Genomic DNA, 17,630 nt, shown 5'->3' on the forward strand with positions numbered 1-17,630 from the left:
TGGCTGAACTTATGCAACATATCACTTTTGGTACATTGACCAGAGTCAGATACAACGATATTTCAATTCCCTTTATTTTTTTTCTCTGCAGCATGTTTTAAAAGAATTGATTATATCAATTTTATCGACAGTAAGAAATTTTGTTTGATACTAGTGAAACGTGTTAGCGTACTCTTTGTTCTTAAAGCTACAGTTATGCGGCTCATGTGCCCTGTACCTCCACAACTTACACGCTCTGAAGAAAATATGTTTGATATGGTGCACAAGATTATTTCCGCTTCTATCACTTAAGTATGCAAAGATACTGTACCAGATTTTACGGATGATAAAGAAAAATGACACATATGTAAATTTAAGATTTTTGTTTTATTATATTTTGCTTGAATACAAAATAAACATTGATATTTCTAGAGTAATAAAACATGATAACACAAACAATGCAATACAAACTTTGTACATTGTTAAAAAAGTATTTTGAAAAACATGTCCTTCCAGATTGACGAAATAAGTTCTCCTAAGAATATAAAAAACAAGAATCCTAGTCTCATGTTGCCTCAATCTTCATCCGTATCATTTCCTTTTTCAAGTGAGTAGATTTTTATATAAACTTGAAGCTTGGTATTTGGAAAGTGCTAAATTTTGGCGCCAAAATTGTTTCTCTTCCATGTGTTGTGACGTCATACACATTTTCTCCGCTCGCCCCTAGTTTCGCTCGCATGATAAATCTAATGACATGCTAAGCAAAACTAGAAACCAGTGGAAAAGACTTTAACACATGACTGTATTATCCCTCCATGTACTTGTACACCTTTAATTCTGAAAATAAAGGAAAAAAGTGTCTTTTATTGTAAAGTGCGCATACGCAAACGGCTTTTTAGAAGACGCATTTTCTTTTTCTTTTCAGGGGATGGAGTTAATACGTTGCTGTCATAAAGTATTATTTCATCGAGTATGTTTAAGGAACGGTACATGTCATTTTAAACTAGCAAACTCTAGTAGCCAATTAATACCAATTCGTTTTCACACAATTAAATGATTTTGCAAAATTGAGCGAGCATGTTTAAATTCCGAATAATTTCTAAGCAAAAGCTTAAAAATCTTACTTCAATTGTTGCATTTGTAAAATTATATTGGTAGGAAAAAAACAATATATAAAATATGAAATTGAAAGAAAACGGAGAGTTGTGGGGAAATATTTTCATTTATGTAAAAAGATGAAGTTTCTATGATTTTAAATTTAGATATAGAAATACTGTATAGTGTTTGTTGCGATACTGTTGATATATAGAAGATATATTTAAGTTTTTTTTTCTAAATACAAGAATTATTTTCATCGAGTGGTACGAAAATAAATTTTTAATGAGTGGTTATATAGATAATTTTCATACCACATTTTTCTGACGTTACAATTTGAAAGACTTTCCATGTGTGTATTGTCTGAATTTAGAAGAAAGTATTCTGGCAGCATAAAAGTGAAAATACGGAAAAATATGCTTCACTGTAGTGAAAAGTAATTTTTTACAGTGAAATTACAGAAAATGAAAATACGTACTTTATTTCATCAAAATTTCTTAATATTTCATTTATACGTTAATATGTTCTCTCTGTTAAATTTTTACTTGTCTTATTTGTTAAGCTGGTTTCGATGATTTTCTGTGGAAACTTTTATCAAGCTATTTCAAAACGAATTATTTCTGTGGCGTACAGTTACATCATCAAGTCTTATCATATTAATAATTTGCTCTTTTACCGCTCATATTGTTTATAGAGCAATATGATAGAGAATATAGCACGCTATTTAAGCATTTGTGCAGGAAAAAGTTTTCAAAACGCGTCAATTTTCCACCATGAACCTTCTTACCGTTCTAATCAGTAGTATTATTTGTATTAAGTGGGTACATGTTATACTGTTTAAGAGGTAATAAGAGTTAAGAATTTAGCCGTCTTTTAACAAATAAAGCATTTGTGTTTTACTTTTTTAACCTGGATGTTTTCAAACCCGGAAGAAGTTTTCAAAACGAGGCAATTTTTCACAAATCTACTTACTGCTCTAATCACGTGATTCGTTGCGGTATGAATATTACAATTATATCAGTCTTTAAATTGAAAATATCATTAATGTAAGTGACATTACTGTGTTGCAATGAAATAGTTTAAAATACTTCAATGTTTTTTATCAAGTAGTTTTGATTTTACTGAGGACATGACTGCGCAAAATATCTAATTCTTATATTTTGATTTATACATGAAATTATGAATATATGAATTATTTGTATTATCTATAATAAAATTCAGCTTAAAAAATATCGTTGGAGTTCATAAAACCTTGTTTTCTGAAGAACTATTCCAATTTTGTTTAAAAAAACCCAGAAGCTGCGCAAACCTAAAAATTTAATCGAAAAATATAAAATGTAGTACGACTTACTGTTATTGCCAAAGCTGGAATGTCGGGATAATGTCGTTACCGAAAACTATGACGGTCACGAAAACATGACTCCTTTATAAGAATATTTGTTGCAGACTTGTGTTTTACCTACCGGATTGGATACTTATATGGCGAGCAGTTGCGAAGTAAGTGGCGATATCGAATGATAATTGAACGAGAACTGGCCACAAATAGAGCGGTAATTTGTGATAGTTTTGTCGTAGTTTATAGTCCAGGTGCCGGGTAATTAGAGGTAGTGATAACTAATTCGATCAAGCAGGTGAAAGGGATGAAGAAATTGCAATAACAATGGTGCCTTTTCTGTTAATTTAACTTTGTTGCATTTTTTATTTAGAACTGTAACTAATAAAGTTTAAAACCAAAACGTTTTTAGATTCATGGTCTTGACTGTGTTAACAAAATACCGTATTTTTTTATACTTTAAGAGCTTTTATGTGTTCTTTTTAAGGAGAGCTCAAAATATCTGAAACATAAAATTTTAATTTTTAAAAAGATCATCAAATGATACATTAAAATGGAAAAATCTGCAAAGGATAATAAAGTGTATATTATTAAATTGAAAATTAATAGTAAGTGGAATTCTTAGTCCGATTTCTGTTAAAAGAGTTATAACGCTTTTCATGGTTGGAGCATTTTGCACAATAGGAAATATGGGACGAGGGAATCTTAAAATTTGCACACAAGTTATTGTTTCAGACCTACATGATATAACTTGAGAAAATATTTTTTTGTCCCGTCATGACAAAAAAGACAGTGGAGTTCCTTTATATATTTGTTATTATTTAGATTCATAAGAAGCGTATTTATGTATAGGTATATGTATAAGTAAGAATTTACAAAATTAAATTGGCCAAGAACGGCGCTCAAAACTTATTTTATATTTTTTATTTCATGTTGTTTTTTTTTATATTTTATTCTTGGTTTCTTTTAAACAGGTTACCTTTTTAAGACCATTCGGAAAAAGAAAATGTAAAAACAACTCTTTAACAATTATACATTGTACTTATTAGCTTGACAGGAAGTCTGCTAAATGAAAAAAAAAACACGGAAAAATAAAAGCCTTTCTTTCATTGATTCCATAACAAAACAAAATCCAAGGGCATTGAACTCATAAAATAAGACTGGAAACGCAGAACTTGTGTTCGCTGAAAAGAAAAATTGTTATCATATTAGAAGATCATGAAAAATTTAAAGATTTTTTATCTTTTCTAGGAAATTCTGTTTTATGTTTTCGATCTGCCTTTCTAATTGAAACTAGCAAAACCAATAAACAAGCAAGCAGTTGCTTTATACTTGACGGACTTGTAGGCTGTAATTCAATAAAATTTACTAAAATAGCATGAATAAGAATTTTATAATAAAATATTTTGTTTCTTCAAATATTAAGGAAATTTACAATTGATCCAAAAATTGGTCTTGATTCTGAAATTTATCCGATGATTTTTATATTTATATTATTACCGTTCCTTATATGTGAAAAATAAGATTGTGTCTTTGCAAATCAGCTTTGTTTCACATTTTTTTTACGTGTCATTCAATTTAAACATAATACGACCAATTTTAGTTTCACAAAGCAAAGAAAATCAAATCAGGATCATTGCTTATTTTACGGTATATACAATCTGTGTAGATATGGATTGTCATGTACAGGTTATTTAAGGGACGCAACTTGTATTGTCTTGTTATTTCATATTTGTCAGTATAAATGCCAGAGTTATCTATAGAACAGTCTATGAAAACAAACAAAATTTATCAGTGCACTTCCTCATTCTTGTGAATTAAACGAAATAAAATCAAAACACTAACGTCACTATAAACCGTTTGTATGATAAGGAAGTAACATCAAAATTAAAAAAAATATATCAAGGCTCAAAAGGAAAATCAGCTATGCCACAGATTTTATATCATATGATGAAATAGGGACAAAAATGAAGTGTGCCACAAGAGCCCCATAATCGTAGTTATAACTGTTGGCTGAAAAGTGTGTCATTGTGCGTTTATCTCAAGTACTGTGTCGGGACGAAAGTGGTCACACTATTACCATTGTTTGATCATGTCAAAAAAGCAAACAATGAAGAATAATATCATATGCACGAAAGACCGGTAGGGCCTTTTCAACTTCATGAATTCCAGATTTCATCTTCATAAATTCACAATTTAAACTCCGTGAATTTCCGTTTTCAACATACGGAATTCACGAATTCACGATTTCAGCTTCATGAATTCACTATTTCAAGTTCACGAATTCACGATTTCAACTTCACGAATTCACGATTTCAACTTCACGAAGTTGAAATCGTGAATTTCAACTTCACGAAGTTGAAATCGTGAATTCGTGAAGTTAAAATCGTGAATTCATAAAGTTGAAATTGACTTCCGAGAAGTCATGAAGCTGAAATCGGGAATTCATCGAACAGTATTAATTTATATATAATTAAATTAACAATAAAATCTTTATCAGTAATCATAATAAGTTACGGAAACTAACGAAATACCTCCCGAAAATTAATAAGTCTCAGGTCAATATTGCCAAACAATACTTGCTTGTTTTATAATGATAACAGTTTCTTGACAATATTGCTAAGCAAGTTTACTTCAAATATGATGTTTTATTATGAATAAATATTATTCAACTTATTGTTTCTCTTTTCTTTATACTCGAACCATTAAACTGATATTTTCTTATGTTCATGATAAATCATTTTTCTAACCGCCGACTTGATGCTTTAGCTTGTCAGCAATCTGTCACTATAAATAGATTTTATAACAATAACATACAACGTGTAATCACGTGATTCTTACAGAGGAACGGGGAGAATGTGGTTATATAATTAGATAAGATAATGAAATATAATAGGTCTCATAAGATATAAACAACCAAATAATTTAAAAGTGTCATTTCAAATATCATTCATAATTTATATTTCATAAAAAAGCAACGCTTGACACTTAGAAAAAAGTAAAATAATCCCTAAAGTCAATGACTGGTCCATAGGGATACATTATTAATTCATTTTATGAAAATTGTAATGTTGCTTTTTATGACGTCAATATTTTTATATTTCATTTCATTGAGCAACGTTATTTTATGTTTGAATTTTTAAGATTATGAACAATAATTGTGGTCGTTACGTGTTACTACAATTGATTTGCTTTTATTTTCATATTTTAAGGCCTTCTTCTACCATAGATATATTATTAAACTGTTACAAATATAGTCGCGGGTTTCTTCCGGCGACTTGACAGCTAAAACATTGTACAAAAAAAAAGAATGTGTTCTTATTTTCTCGCGGATGTCACATAATTTATCTTTAAAAATCTTTCAAGTAGGGTTTCTACATAATGCAAGACAAGAGAATATGATACTTGCATCCTATATTTTTAAACGCCTCACTGCACTTGAATGCAACAGAACGGATAGTATGACGATATTTTGGTGTAACCTAGACTTAAAACTAGACATGTCAACAAAAAGTATGTAAATATTTGGATTTGTTTAGTAAGTTTACTTTAACTTATGGTGTTCAAATTCACATTAATTAAGTAATTTTTGATATACTAGTAAAATGTACATATTTTAACTGAATTATGTTTTAGAAACCGAAAGTACATATATTAAGGTTATTCAGCATTGTTACTAAGCGGGTCCAAAGTGAGAGTAGGCCAAAATTATGGTGGCTGATTTATGCCATTCGTGTTTTCGCCCCGCGATCCTACCAAATCAACAATTGCGGGGCGCGGGGCGAAAACACGCTAAGAAGAGAGGGCGCTGGGCGAAGTTACATAAATAAAACTTCGCTTCGCGCTCCCGCTAATAAGCGTGTTTTTGCTCCGCGCCCCCACCGTTTTATTGCTTAAATCTCGCTCCGCGCCCCCGCGTGGCGACGATTAATTTATTAAACTTCGCCCCGCGCCTCCGCTTATTGGCGTGTTTTTGCTCCGCACCCCCGCCAATCTCGCTACGCGCCCGCACCAGGACTGGGAATCAAAACTGCGCCGTATCCTTAAAAACGTAAACAAACGCCGCCATCTTAGAACGAAAAACGTATGTTTGTGTCTATTACTCTTTTTGTTGGAAATGGCTGTAAACCAGATATATGTATTAACACGCTACACAATTTTCCGCTTCGTTCGGTACATGCTGCTTTCACAACTATTTTGGCAATCAAAATTATAGCGAACTTGCAACTTGAAGCGGACCAGAATTTTTATGAAGTTTTGTGGATACGATGCAGTTTATATTTTCTTGCATATCAGACAGGATTATCTACCGTTTCGGTGGTGCTAAAAACCCTGTCTTACACCCCCATGTAAGACAATTCGCGTGATTTAATTGAAGTCATTGCCGCGCGCCTTTATGAATGAATAGCGTTCTAAGGATGACGTCATTTTACCGTTATGAATGAAGTTTGTCAGTTCATACGCTACTATAAGAAAAAAATGCGTAATGAAAATATCAGTTTTCGTAATTTCTGTTCCGAAAATAAATGACATTTAATACATAGGCACTTGGTTTCGGGATAAAAAGCCTTTTAGAGGTTTGTAGAACTCAAATTTGATTGAATGTTACGATTTTTTTAACGTAGATGTCTCTTTCCTAAAACCGTCATTTTTCCGATAGTAATATCGGAAAAATGACGAATTTAGAATCGAGACATCTACGTTAAAAAATCGTTACATTCAATCAAATTTGGGTTCTACAAACCCTTCAAAAGGCTTTTTATCCCGAAACCAAGTGCCTATGATTTAATATGCAAGAAAAAGAATCAAACAATGGCTGTCGGTACAGACGGGAATATCTAGCTCTCGGGTAACTGTTTAGCGGAAACTCGGCAGAGCCTCGTTACCGTCGTAAACTGTTACAGTTACCCTCGAGCAACATATTCCAGTCTGTACCGACAGCCGGTGTAAGATTCTGATAGTATTATCCATCGTTTTTTTTTTTCAAATCAATAATATACTCGTATCAGAGCTAACCATAAATTTCAAAAAATAATTTTACATCATTTACTAAAATTTCTTTAAAAAGAAATGTTTATTTTGAAAGAAAATAATGATTTGTGCTAAATAGAGTTTCGAGAAATTAAAATTTAAAAAAATGACGTGAAAAAAATTATGTAGATCGGTCTATAGTTGCGTAGCTAGCCTGCTTATTGATTCCATAGGTATGCTTACGATGTAACTTTAGTCAAATATATGTTCATACAATCAAAGGCGAGTAAAGCACATACATGTAAAAGAAAAAAACACGGGAAGAAATTTTAGCGAGAAATTTTCTATTGTGTTTTTTATTTCTAATACAAATAATCAATTTTTAAGTAGGTTATGTTTGAATTACCATAAAAACTCAATTTATACCACCCTATGCGGATTTTATTAAGGATAATCATTTTTAAAACTTAAAAAACAAAATGTTATTATGCTTATAAACCTCACTGAACTTTATGTTTGTCTGGAACTTTTGTAGTACAAAGGAATACGTGTCAGCCTTTTCATTTTAATCCTGTAGTTGTTTGTCATTGTATTAGTCTGTCACATTCATTTCATCTTCATTTGAAACTGTGTAGAATTATCTGAGTCCTACAAATTTGATCTTAGCAGCATACAATATCCCACAACTATCATCACAAACCAAACTCAACTTTATTTTAGATAACATTTTTAATCAAATTTAAGTCCCTAAAGATAGTAGATTTACAAGATATAACACAAAACAAAGCTATATAAACATATTTCATTGACTATAGAAATGAATTGCATATTTCTGCAAACAATGACATCTTTTATTGTATTTTATAATAGTTTCATCTATATATACATACAGAACAGAGATAAAATTACAATAAAAACAAAGTAAAGCCATATGAGAGAATGTTCTTTCTTCTTTTTTTCTCATTTTGAACTTTTTACAAAACTAAAATATGTTTCCACTCTTGCTTTAAATAAACCGTAATTTTCCTGTTCATTTGTAAATATTTGTATGCGATACAAAATCCTGCATGTTATTTTTCTTTTTTCTAAGGTTTTGACTTGAATTTCTGCCAGACTAGTAAGGCATTAATTTTAACTGCGTAATAATATAACTAAAATATATCGGATGAATTTTAAAGAGTAAAATTATGTTAATACATGTATTAACATAATGCACGTCTAAATTTTTATTTTTTATGGACCTATAAGTGATCGCGTATCAATAAATTTAAGGTGTGGTTTTGATGCTATAGATTATTATTACACTTAAACATTTAATCTGCTGTGTTCGTTTTATGGTCATACAGATCGTTTAAAAAAAAATGAAACAAAAATATTGTTTTAAACATCTTAATTAGAATAGAGATACCTGGCTATGATTTGTTTTTCTAATGGTTAATACGTTTTATAGCAATATTTTCCTTGATTATATCTCATGTCATCCTCGGTAACCCATGCGGTTTACCGTATACATGTATTAAATGTAGTATATTCGGAATGTGTACCGTGGTTTCCGACGATGATCTCATGTCTAGGTATATTGAAAAAGGAAACAAATGAAAAAACAGTTAACCATCTTGATTATAATAGAGGTATATGGCTATATTTTGTTTTCCTAATGGTAAATAACTTTTTTTTAATTATTTAATAAAAGCAATCTTCACGTCAGACTTCATGCAAATAGGACACTTTGGCCTAAGGGACTGTAATAGGCGTATACTCAAAATAAGCCAAGGTACGCCCCTGTTCTCCTTTAAAGCCTATAAAGGAAAATAGCTTTATCGACATCTTCAGAAAATTTATAATCCATAACTCTGATTGTTCTTGAGAGTACTTAAATTTACATGCATGTTAACATGGTACATAGCTTTGAGATTAGATATTTGGCATGAAGTATTTCCAACTTGACCCTTGCAAAAGGTATACAAATCATGTACTTATCGCTATGGGATTCACATTCGATAATAATCTAGAGAAAAGTTTTACTTCTGTCTACAACTTTGAAATATTTAACCCAATTTGTTTGTGAAATGGAACTTTGAATTTGGGTAAACTTGTTTTACATTTTCACTGAACACTTTCTTATAAATATTTCAGGTGAACGATCTCATGTCATTATGAAACCCTATTTTATGATTTAGCCTCTATCATAAACGCACCAGATGGCAAGTTATAAAAATCTCCGTAACCCCTTATTCCGAAATTGGGTAAGAGGTGTTTATGCTTTGAGGTATCTCCAATACGGATTGAGTGAATTTATTGACGATACTGCAAAAAAGCACCACAACAACCTTTTAGGCAAGTTATCAAAAGGGCAGGTAATAGCGAACACGGGTTGTAACAACTGCTCTACTGTCAACCTCCTTCCTGACCATCCCACACGTCATTGCATTCAACGAAATCGGCAAAAATGCTTGTGTAAAGACTCGCATGGCAGGCGAAAGTGTCCAAGTAATTGTTGTAGCCGGTTGTATGATCACATCATCCTTGATCATGAAGAAAGAAATCCTATTTGGGAGAACTCCGATCTCCAAAGTTGGTGCAGTGACTACTTCGAAGTTGCGAAATTATATTTAGGAATGCAGGGACATATTGATGTACATACATGTGCTCAAATAGATGTGTCCGGCCTTCTAACTATAGCCATAAACAACATCTTCTTTAAAGACTACATTGAAGATATTGCCAAATTTAAAAAGGTAAATGAATTACATTAATATTGATTTTTACTTTAAATATTTTACTTACTCGACAAACACTGTATATACATATTCCATATATTTATATTACAAAGTGTTTTGCCTGTTCAGTTGGGTAATATATAGTAAGGTCTTATATATGTAAAAGCATTTAACTGTTATTCTACGAAATTTGCATGAGCCATTTCTTTTTGTGTTAGACTTAGAGTGCCGTAAAGCCAAAACACAGTTAAGAAAACCTTACTTAGCATTTTATTAAGTGATGCACAGAAGTGCGTTGTCTTGATCGCCTACGGTCTCTACCTGATTGAAGGCATTACTTTTCCCTTCAACAAAATTCTTTCTTAAAAGGGTAGATCTAAATAGAAAATACATGGTTGATGTTAAAGCTCGCCAAGATACACTTTCTCGCTCACCGGATAAACCTTCTCCATCCCGATATCAACCATGTATTTGATTTACCCTGCTTTTTATCAGGTTTTAGAATAATTAAATGGTTTCATTCTTCTTTTTTCCCCCGCTTTATCCAGCTGGTGATATAGACAGTAGCAGGATAAATTAAAATGAAATACTTTTAAAACATTTCACACGTTCGATTTTGTACAATTTTACCAGGCACGTGACGTAAGAAATGAGCTATTACATTCGAGCAAATTTGAAATTTCAATAGAGAAACTGGAAACATACCTTGACGTCATGATTGAAGTACTTGAAGATGGTCGTTCACTCGTTACGTATGAAGTCGCAATGAAGGCTGTAGAAAATATTGAAAAGGTTATAAGATATTTACTGTTATTGTTTGTTCTTGCATAAAAGAAAAACAGCTCAAATAGCATAAAAATAACAAGGTTTGTGGGTAAATGTTAATATATCATTTTAGAGAACGCCTCGGATAATTAAGTATAGGTTAGTGTTTGATAATACATACTAACAAAAATAATTGGTCAAGCCTGCCGCAGGCAGACGACCAATTATTTTTGTTAATGTGTATTATTAAACATTAACCTATTTAATGATCAACATTTTTTTTTATTTTCAACCAAAAACAAGGCATTTTTCTAAATCACCGATCGCTCTACAAGATGTCTACACCTTGTCAAGTTTCTAACATGTCACATTTAGATAGGCTAAATAAATGGCCCTTTCAATATATAATTAGGCACATATTTTACTGAAATATCACAGAATAAATTTTATACCTTTATCTACAGTACCTCTATAAATATCTTGAAAAAAATCTGAGAAAAGTACATTAGAGATTATTAATTGATACAAATTCGTTATTAGCTTCAAGTTATTCACTAACATTTAAAATTCCTAATGATTTGCTCATTTGAAAAACAGTGTACGTCACTTTAAGTTCACAGGTAGGGTCCATATACAATGAGTTTTCTAGCCAAAAATGTAAACGTTGTTTTCTAACATCAAGGATTGTTAATGCAGTTGATTTCTATGACTGAAAGAAAATAATGTTTTGGTTACTTTTTCATGAAAATATAAAGTTTAAAACAGTCAGCAATTTACAACAGACATTTTTCTTACAGTAAAGTTACTATGTAATCATTTATCTCTGCGTGCCCCACTTGTATTTTCTATGTAATAAATTAATTGATTGTATCCTCTTATTTAGAAACACCGGACCTCGCTTATTTTTTTACGTTGGCATTGTTTTGCTAACCTATAGATATTTTCACAATTCAGGGTGCAAACCAAACCTCTAACTCCTCCCTAATATAATGCATTATTGAAATTTGTTAGACTGGTTAGACGACAGATTAAGTAAATTTTATTTAGTTAGTACACATTATCCAAAGAAATTTGAAAAATACTTCAATGTGATTGGACAAAAAATAATGTTGATCATTAAGTATTTTACGAGAGATATGTTTACTGTTACTCACAAACCTGTGTTATTTACATTTGTATTTTATTACCCCAAACAAATACTGTAATGATGTAATGATACGCAAATGGTGCACTTTTAATGTAAGCAAAGGCAGGTTGCTATGTACAAATAAAATAGAGAAAAACGGAGTCGGTAAAGAACGTCGTCCAAAACGGTAAAATTGAAAGTATTGCGGCAGCCTACTCAACGGCTGTGTTGAAATTTGCATGTTACCATTCGCATATAGAAGCGCATTTCACGAACAAACTTAATTAAATCGGACCTGCAATATTTTCAATTTTGCCGAGTAAGGTTACTTTACAGGAATTAACACATTTTATACTGTTATAAACAAGTACATATTTATCTCTTTAATGTCACAAACATCGTAAACATTTGAAAGCTAAAAATGCGTTTTTCAAAAAACAAAGCCACTAACACGTATTTACAGAGGAACAGTATAAGAGTGTTTTAGTTCCGTTGCAGGTCAGAAGTAATCAAATAAGTATAACTGAAGTAGAAGCAGAAGAAATGATACATTCAGCAGTGAAAGCAATAGAAGAAAAGCGGCAAGAGGCAATTCAGGAATTAACAAAAGAATGTAACTCACTCGAATGGAAGATGCAATCAAGCATTGCGTTAAAAACTGAATCTTCATGTGAACATCTTCAAAGAGAAACCGACGAGTTGCGAAAGAAATTAGTTAAAGACATGGAAGAACAAACGAAGCATTTAAAACATAGGCATGCCATGATGCTGTCTGAAATGGAAGAAAAGATGACCGATTTTATATATACAATAGCAAAGGAAGAAGGTAAAGAACAACATCTGCGACAAAATGGTGAACTTGGCAACCAAAAGGTAATCATTTGATGCCTCATTTTTATACTTGTCCTAATCATAGGTAATAGGGCACGGAGTAATGGCCATACTAAAAATGCAAAGAATCTTTTTAGGGGTGACTAAAACCGAGTGGTTAAGATAGTCGACTTTTTATCGCTTTCCCTGCTCTGCTATGGTTACGAATCCGTTTGGGAGCTTGTTTTTTATGTGACGTAGTTATCTAGCATCTAGCTAACTGAACTTCGGTGGTTCTTATCATGTGTATGTTCGTGGTTGAAATACCAATACTGCACGAAGGGGCATCTGAGGTTTTCCTATCCCAGTTAACCCTGAAAGTCGCCTTATGATTTACAGTATTGGTGCGACGTAAAAACCAACCATAAATTGATCATATTACGGATAAGATGATAACACGTATATGAGTTCACATACCTATAACTTCTTAGCTACAAAGTTACATTAAATGTATATCTATTATTGGTATTTGCGTAAGAGAAGTTGTCTTAAAATTCAAAAACTTAAAACTAAGATATAAGCATTTGTTTGTCATTGTTGTTTTTTGTTTAGAATTAGACAATATTTGAAATTTTTTATAAGAGCTAAATTGCATACAAAGCAAAAAATGTTTAAAAATTATTTTCAGATGAAAGCTTGCGATCAAACAGGACAAACGAAAGCCACTTTGACAGGTAGTGGAATGATCATTATTTTTAACAATAAGAAGAAAAAGTTCTACATACTGTTAATTAAGCATCATAATTTTATGTCACATGTTTTATAAACTCTTCGATACTCCTTTTTTTTGGAGTAAATATATCCGTTTACATCCGAAAAATGAATGATTGTTCGATTTTTTTTAACATCAAAGAGATAAAACAGCTGTGTCTTGTTTTCTTTGCTCGTGAAATAATTTCACTTTTTACTATGACTGCTCATTGCTATTTTTTTTCTTACACGAATTCAACGAGTAAAAACTGCTACGATATGTTATTTTTCCTATTTATTTACAGAGGTCCAGCAACATCTTATCAATTACTATCGGTCTTACTACCTTACAACAGACGTATCCCCTCTTCTTCGCGACAAGGATGTTCATGTAGATGAGGTATACGTCCCGTTAATATTTAGAGTAACTAGAATGGGAAGGACCAAAACAGAAAATCCTATCATCGATTCATTAACTGATCTATTCACGCCAAATAACAAACGGCTTGATAATATTTATCTAAGTGGAGAGGGTGGCATTGGAAAAACAACGCTTTGCAGAAAGTTAATATCATATTGGTGCGCTGCTCACAGTTTGAACAACCGGAGGACCAAAATTTCTCAAGAAGACAAAAAGGCTGTAGAAAAAATGAAAAACTTTAAATTTCTTCTGTTCATTTCACTTAGGCATTTAAACAAAGAAACAACTATTGAAGACATGGTAGAAAACCAGCTTTTGTCAGGATTTCAGCATAGGCAGTTCATAAGAAGAACTCTTCAAAGGAAACCAAAGACTTGCTTATTTGTACTTGATGGACTTGACGAATGGGAACCAAAAGGTCTAAGTACACATCCGGCTATTCCGGAAGGTTTACCTATTTATAAGAATTGTTACACGAAGCTATTTACTTCAAGGCCGTGGAAAATTGAAAGCATACGACCAAAGCTTACTGAAAATGACATAGAACTTGAAGTCGAAGGAATAAGCATGATTAACTCAAAACGTCTTGTGAATGTATTGCTGTTACTAGTCCGGGAAACTGCTGAAGAATCTGAAAGGTTTTTCGCTGAAATTCAGAAAAAAAAGATGCAACATCTTCTGCCAATACCATTGTTGCTTAAACTTCTTCTATGCCTTTGGTTAGAAGACAAGTCGCTTGAAAAATCGTCTACCAGTATTTACTGCGCAATTCTTGATCTTTTACTTTCTACAGCAATGAAGAAAAATCGCTATGATGAAGAATTTCAGTTATTGCTTGACAATCTACAGGAAGAGCAGTTACCAGCTGTATTTCGAAACAAATCTTCTTGTAAGAAATTCTCATCTGTCATAATGACCTTATCCAAACTTGCATTTCAAGCATCGTTTGCCGAGGATAGGGAAAAATCTTTAGTATTTACAGACTCGGATCTTTCGTCATATGGATTATCGCAAAATACAATCCGGTTATGTTTGACACTCGGCTTACTGTCTCAAAAGAAATTTCTCGGAATTTCAAATATGCTTCCAGTAAAAAAGGTTTCATTTCTGCACAAGTCTTTACAAGAATTGTTTGCCGCTATTTATATCTCAATGCAGTTTTCAGCAGAAACAGAGAATCATATACATCGTGCATGTTCAACAGTTGAGAATGTGTTTGAATTTTCAAACGTGTTTCTTTTTTTGAGTGGGATGAAGCCATCTATTATGTACCATATATCTGGCCATATTTGTAAATTAGCTGATAATGACACAGTTATTGAGCAATATCGTGATAGAAAGGGGACGGGATTTATAGTAGGGTTATCAAAAGTTCGTCGACTTCAAGCAACTATATGTACTTATTTGCAAGAAAGTAAAAAAAGTAATTATGATGAGGCAATAATACGGCTAAGAGATATAGTGTTTGAAGGAAAATTGTCGCTTGTGTTCAAGACTATGAATGCAGCTTCCGTATCAATTTTGGACACACTTTTTAACATTACACCTTGTAGCATTGCGACTCTTACTTTAAGAAATCTTGTTTTACCAGGACCGGTTTGGCAATATCTTAAAAGTTTAGATTCACTCCATACAATAATATGTGATATGAACAGTGTGCCACGTGATTGTTTAGTTACCATTGTGTATAAGTCAAGGTACACGATAAAACACATACACCTAGCTGGGTACAGGGAAGATTCTGAAGTTCGAGAGGTGTATTTTCTTCATAGGGATGATATATACCAGCATGGAATAAGACGGGATTTTCTTGATAAGCTCTTAAAAAAGGCAACATGTATAAAAATTGAAGACTAAATATACTTTTTGCAATAAAATGTTCCTGTGACGATATCGTTGAAACTGGTAATTGATCGTAAAAGCAAACTAATTAGTCATCTTTTCATTTTAAAAAACTACATGTATAATCTATAAGATAAGTTAGACTATCAAACATATGTTTTTATGTTTAACGATGGATGAGTTTTTTAGTGATTTAAAGCTATATTTTCTAAAACTCCATTAGGTTATATGTTCAATAGTTTACTTTCATTTACAGTGAAATTAAGTTTGTGTCCCAAATTTGACTTAGAAACCAAGATATTTGCATCCAGAGTGCCAATCAATTTATAAACAGCAGAAAAATCTATAAAATAACGTCTGCCTGTTATGAAGATTTAGCAAAAATACATAAAAAGTATGATTTGTGGTTATTGTTCTAGTTTAAAGTACAGGGATATTTTGTTTTTTCTAACTTTTTTCTAAAAGTTAATCATGATCAGGGATGGGCCTCACAGGGTGAATACAATCGAAAGTGCAGATATAAATAAACATTAGAATGTGCACCTTTAATATAAAAGATAGAGCTGTTAATAGAATTGGGTTTTTGGTAAATACGATTTGGAGGTTACTTCTTATAAAAAATCAAAGTTGAAAATGTACATATTGTTTGTTTTTTGTTTTATGTTGTTTTTTGTGTTTTTTTTTCTTTCTTTGTTTCTTTCTTTTTTCGTAATTTCAATTATGGTTCCGGTCAAATGTATTATTTCTAAATGCCTTGGGCGAAAATTACTTTTTTCTTATTTATCGTTTTATTTTTTAGAAAACAAAATTTTGTCTAAATTCATATGCATGGTGGTATAAATGTAGGGGATTCTATCAAACCAAAAGAATAAAATCATTTTAAAATAGATCAACATTCCATTGCACGATGTTATATTATTCGTATATACAGTGGAAATAAATAAATAACTTGAAATAACATATATTCATATTTTCTATATTCTTTACAATTTTGATCTATATAACATATTTTTAGAAAAAATGAAAACAAAAACAGATTAAAACTGTATGTTCAAGATATTGCCCTGGTTGATTTGATAAAAAAGGGAAGAAAGGAAAAAAGAAGAAGAAAATTATCTATTGACCTGTCTTAAATAAGGAAGAAACTTGAAAGGTGTGTTAGAGAATCTGCTTTTTCATGATCTCTCGTGAATTGACCCATTTAAAACGAGTCAGCAATTTTCACCTTTTTACTATTGTTTTCATTGCTCCCGCTGGATCTTGCTTTCCTCATATAATTTCCTGTTTTAAATACACCAGTTAGGTCATATTAACACCAAGCGAATTTCTAAAAATTGTCACGGTTTCAGAAGGCGAAATTATTAACTTAAACATAGAAATTATCATGCAAATTAAGATATAAAAATGAAAACTTATGACCATTACAAAAGTACTTGATGCTTTAAAGCAACAATTAAGGAAACCACATACAACGACCCGAAGAAGCAAAAGAGGAGACGGTTATAAATACAATAATTTCCAAGAGCTTTAAAAACTGTCCATCATATGCAGTCTTCCATTTGGTCCCATAGATGCAGTTAAAAGAGAAATGCGGAGTGTCCAACTGCAAAATAATTTAACATAAAGCATGTGCTTTGCCTAAAAAAGGTAGGCCGTAGCCTTCTTTTGGAAACACTTGATAACGTAAGAACATACAGAAGATAAATGTCCATGACATTAGTCTTACAAAGTTTATAAGCCTGATCTCTATAGAAAACTGATTTGCACATTTTTAATCACTAGATTTATCAGTTTAAATTAATCATCAATTCTGAGTTA

The 17,630-nt window shown here is 31.7% G+C and overlaps 1 protein-coding gene across 1 annotated transcript; it reads left to right on the top strand.

Moving 5' to 3' along the window:
* The first annotated feature begins 5,856 nt into the window (after window positions 1-5,856).
* Window positions 5,857-16,674, top strand: LOC132750951 (uncharacterized). The gene is made up of 6 exons (XM_060741049.1): window positions 5,857-5,945; window positions 9,515-10,116; window positions 10,732-10,890; window positions 12,488-12,862; window positions 13,488-13,533; window positions 13,855-16,674. The coding sequence occupies exons 2-6, from the start codon at window positions 9,580-9,582 to the stop codon at window positions 15,825-15,827; spliced, it is 3,090 nt and encodes a 1,029-aa protein (XP_060597032.1). The 5' UTR covers window positions 5,857-5,945; window positions 9,515-9,579; the 3' UTR covers window positions 15,828-16,674.
* The last annotated feature ends 956 nt before the right edge of the window (window positions 16,675-17,630 follow it).

This window comes from Ruditapes philippinarum, unplaced genomic scaffold, assembly GCF_026571515.1.
Source record: "Ruditapes philippinarum isolate M1 unplaced genomic scaffold, ASM2657151v2 ctg3773_1_1_1_1, whole genome shotgun sequence".
Taxonomy (NCBI): Eukaryota; Metazoa; Mollusca; class Bivalvia; order Venerida; family Veneridae; genus Ruditapes; species Ruditapes philippinarum.

Coding starts and splice junctions, on each gene's coding strand:
- LOC132750951 (XM_060741049.1), top strand. CDS start 9,580: ATGGCAAGTTATAAAAATCTCCGTAACCCCTTATTCCGAAATTGGGTA. Junction 12,863..13,487: donor GTGAACTTGGCAACCAAAAG/GTAATCATTTGA, acceptor AATTATTTTCAG/ATGAAAGCTTGCGATCAAAC. Junction 13,534..13,854: donor AACGAAAGCCACTTTGACAG/GTAGTGGAATGA, acceptor ATTTATTTACAG/AGGTCCAGCAACATCTTATC.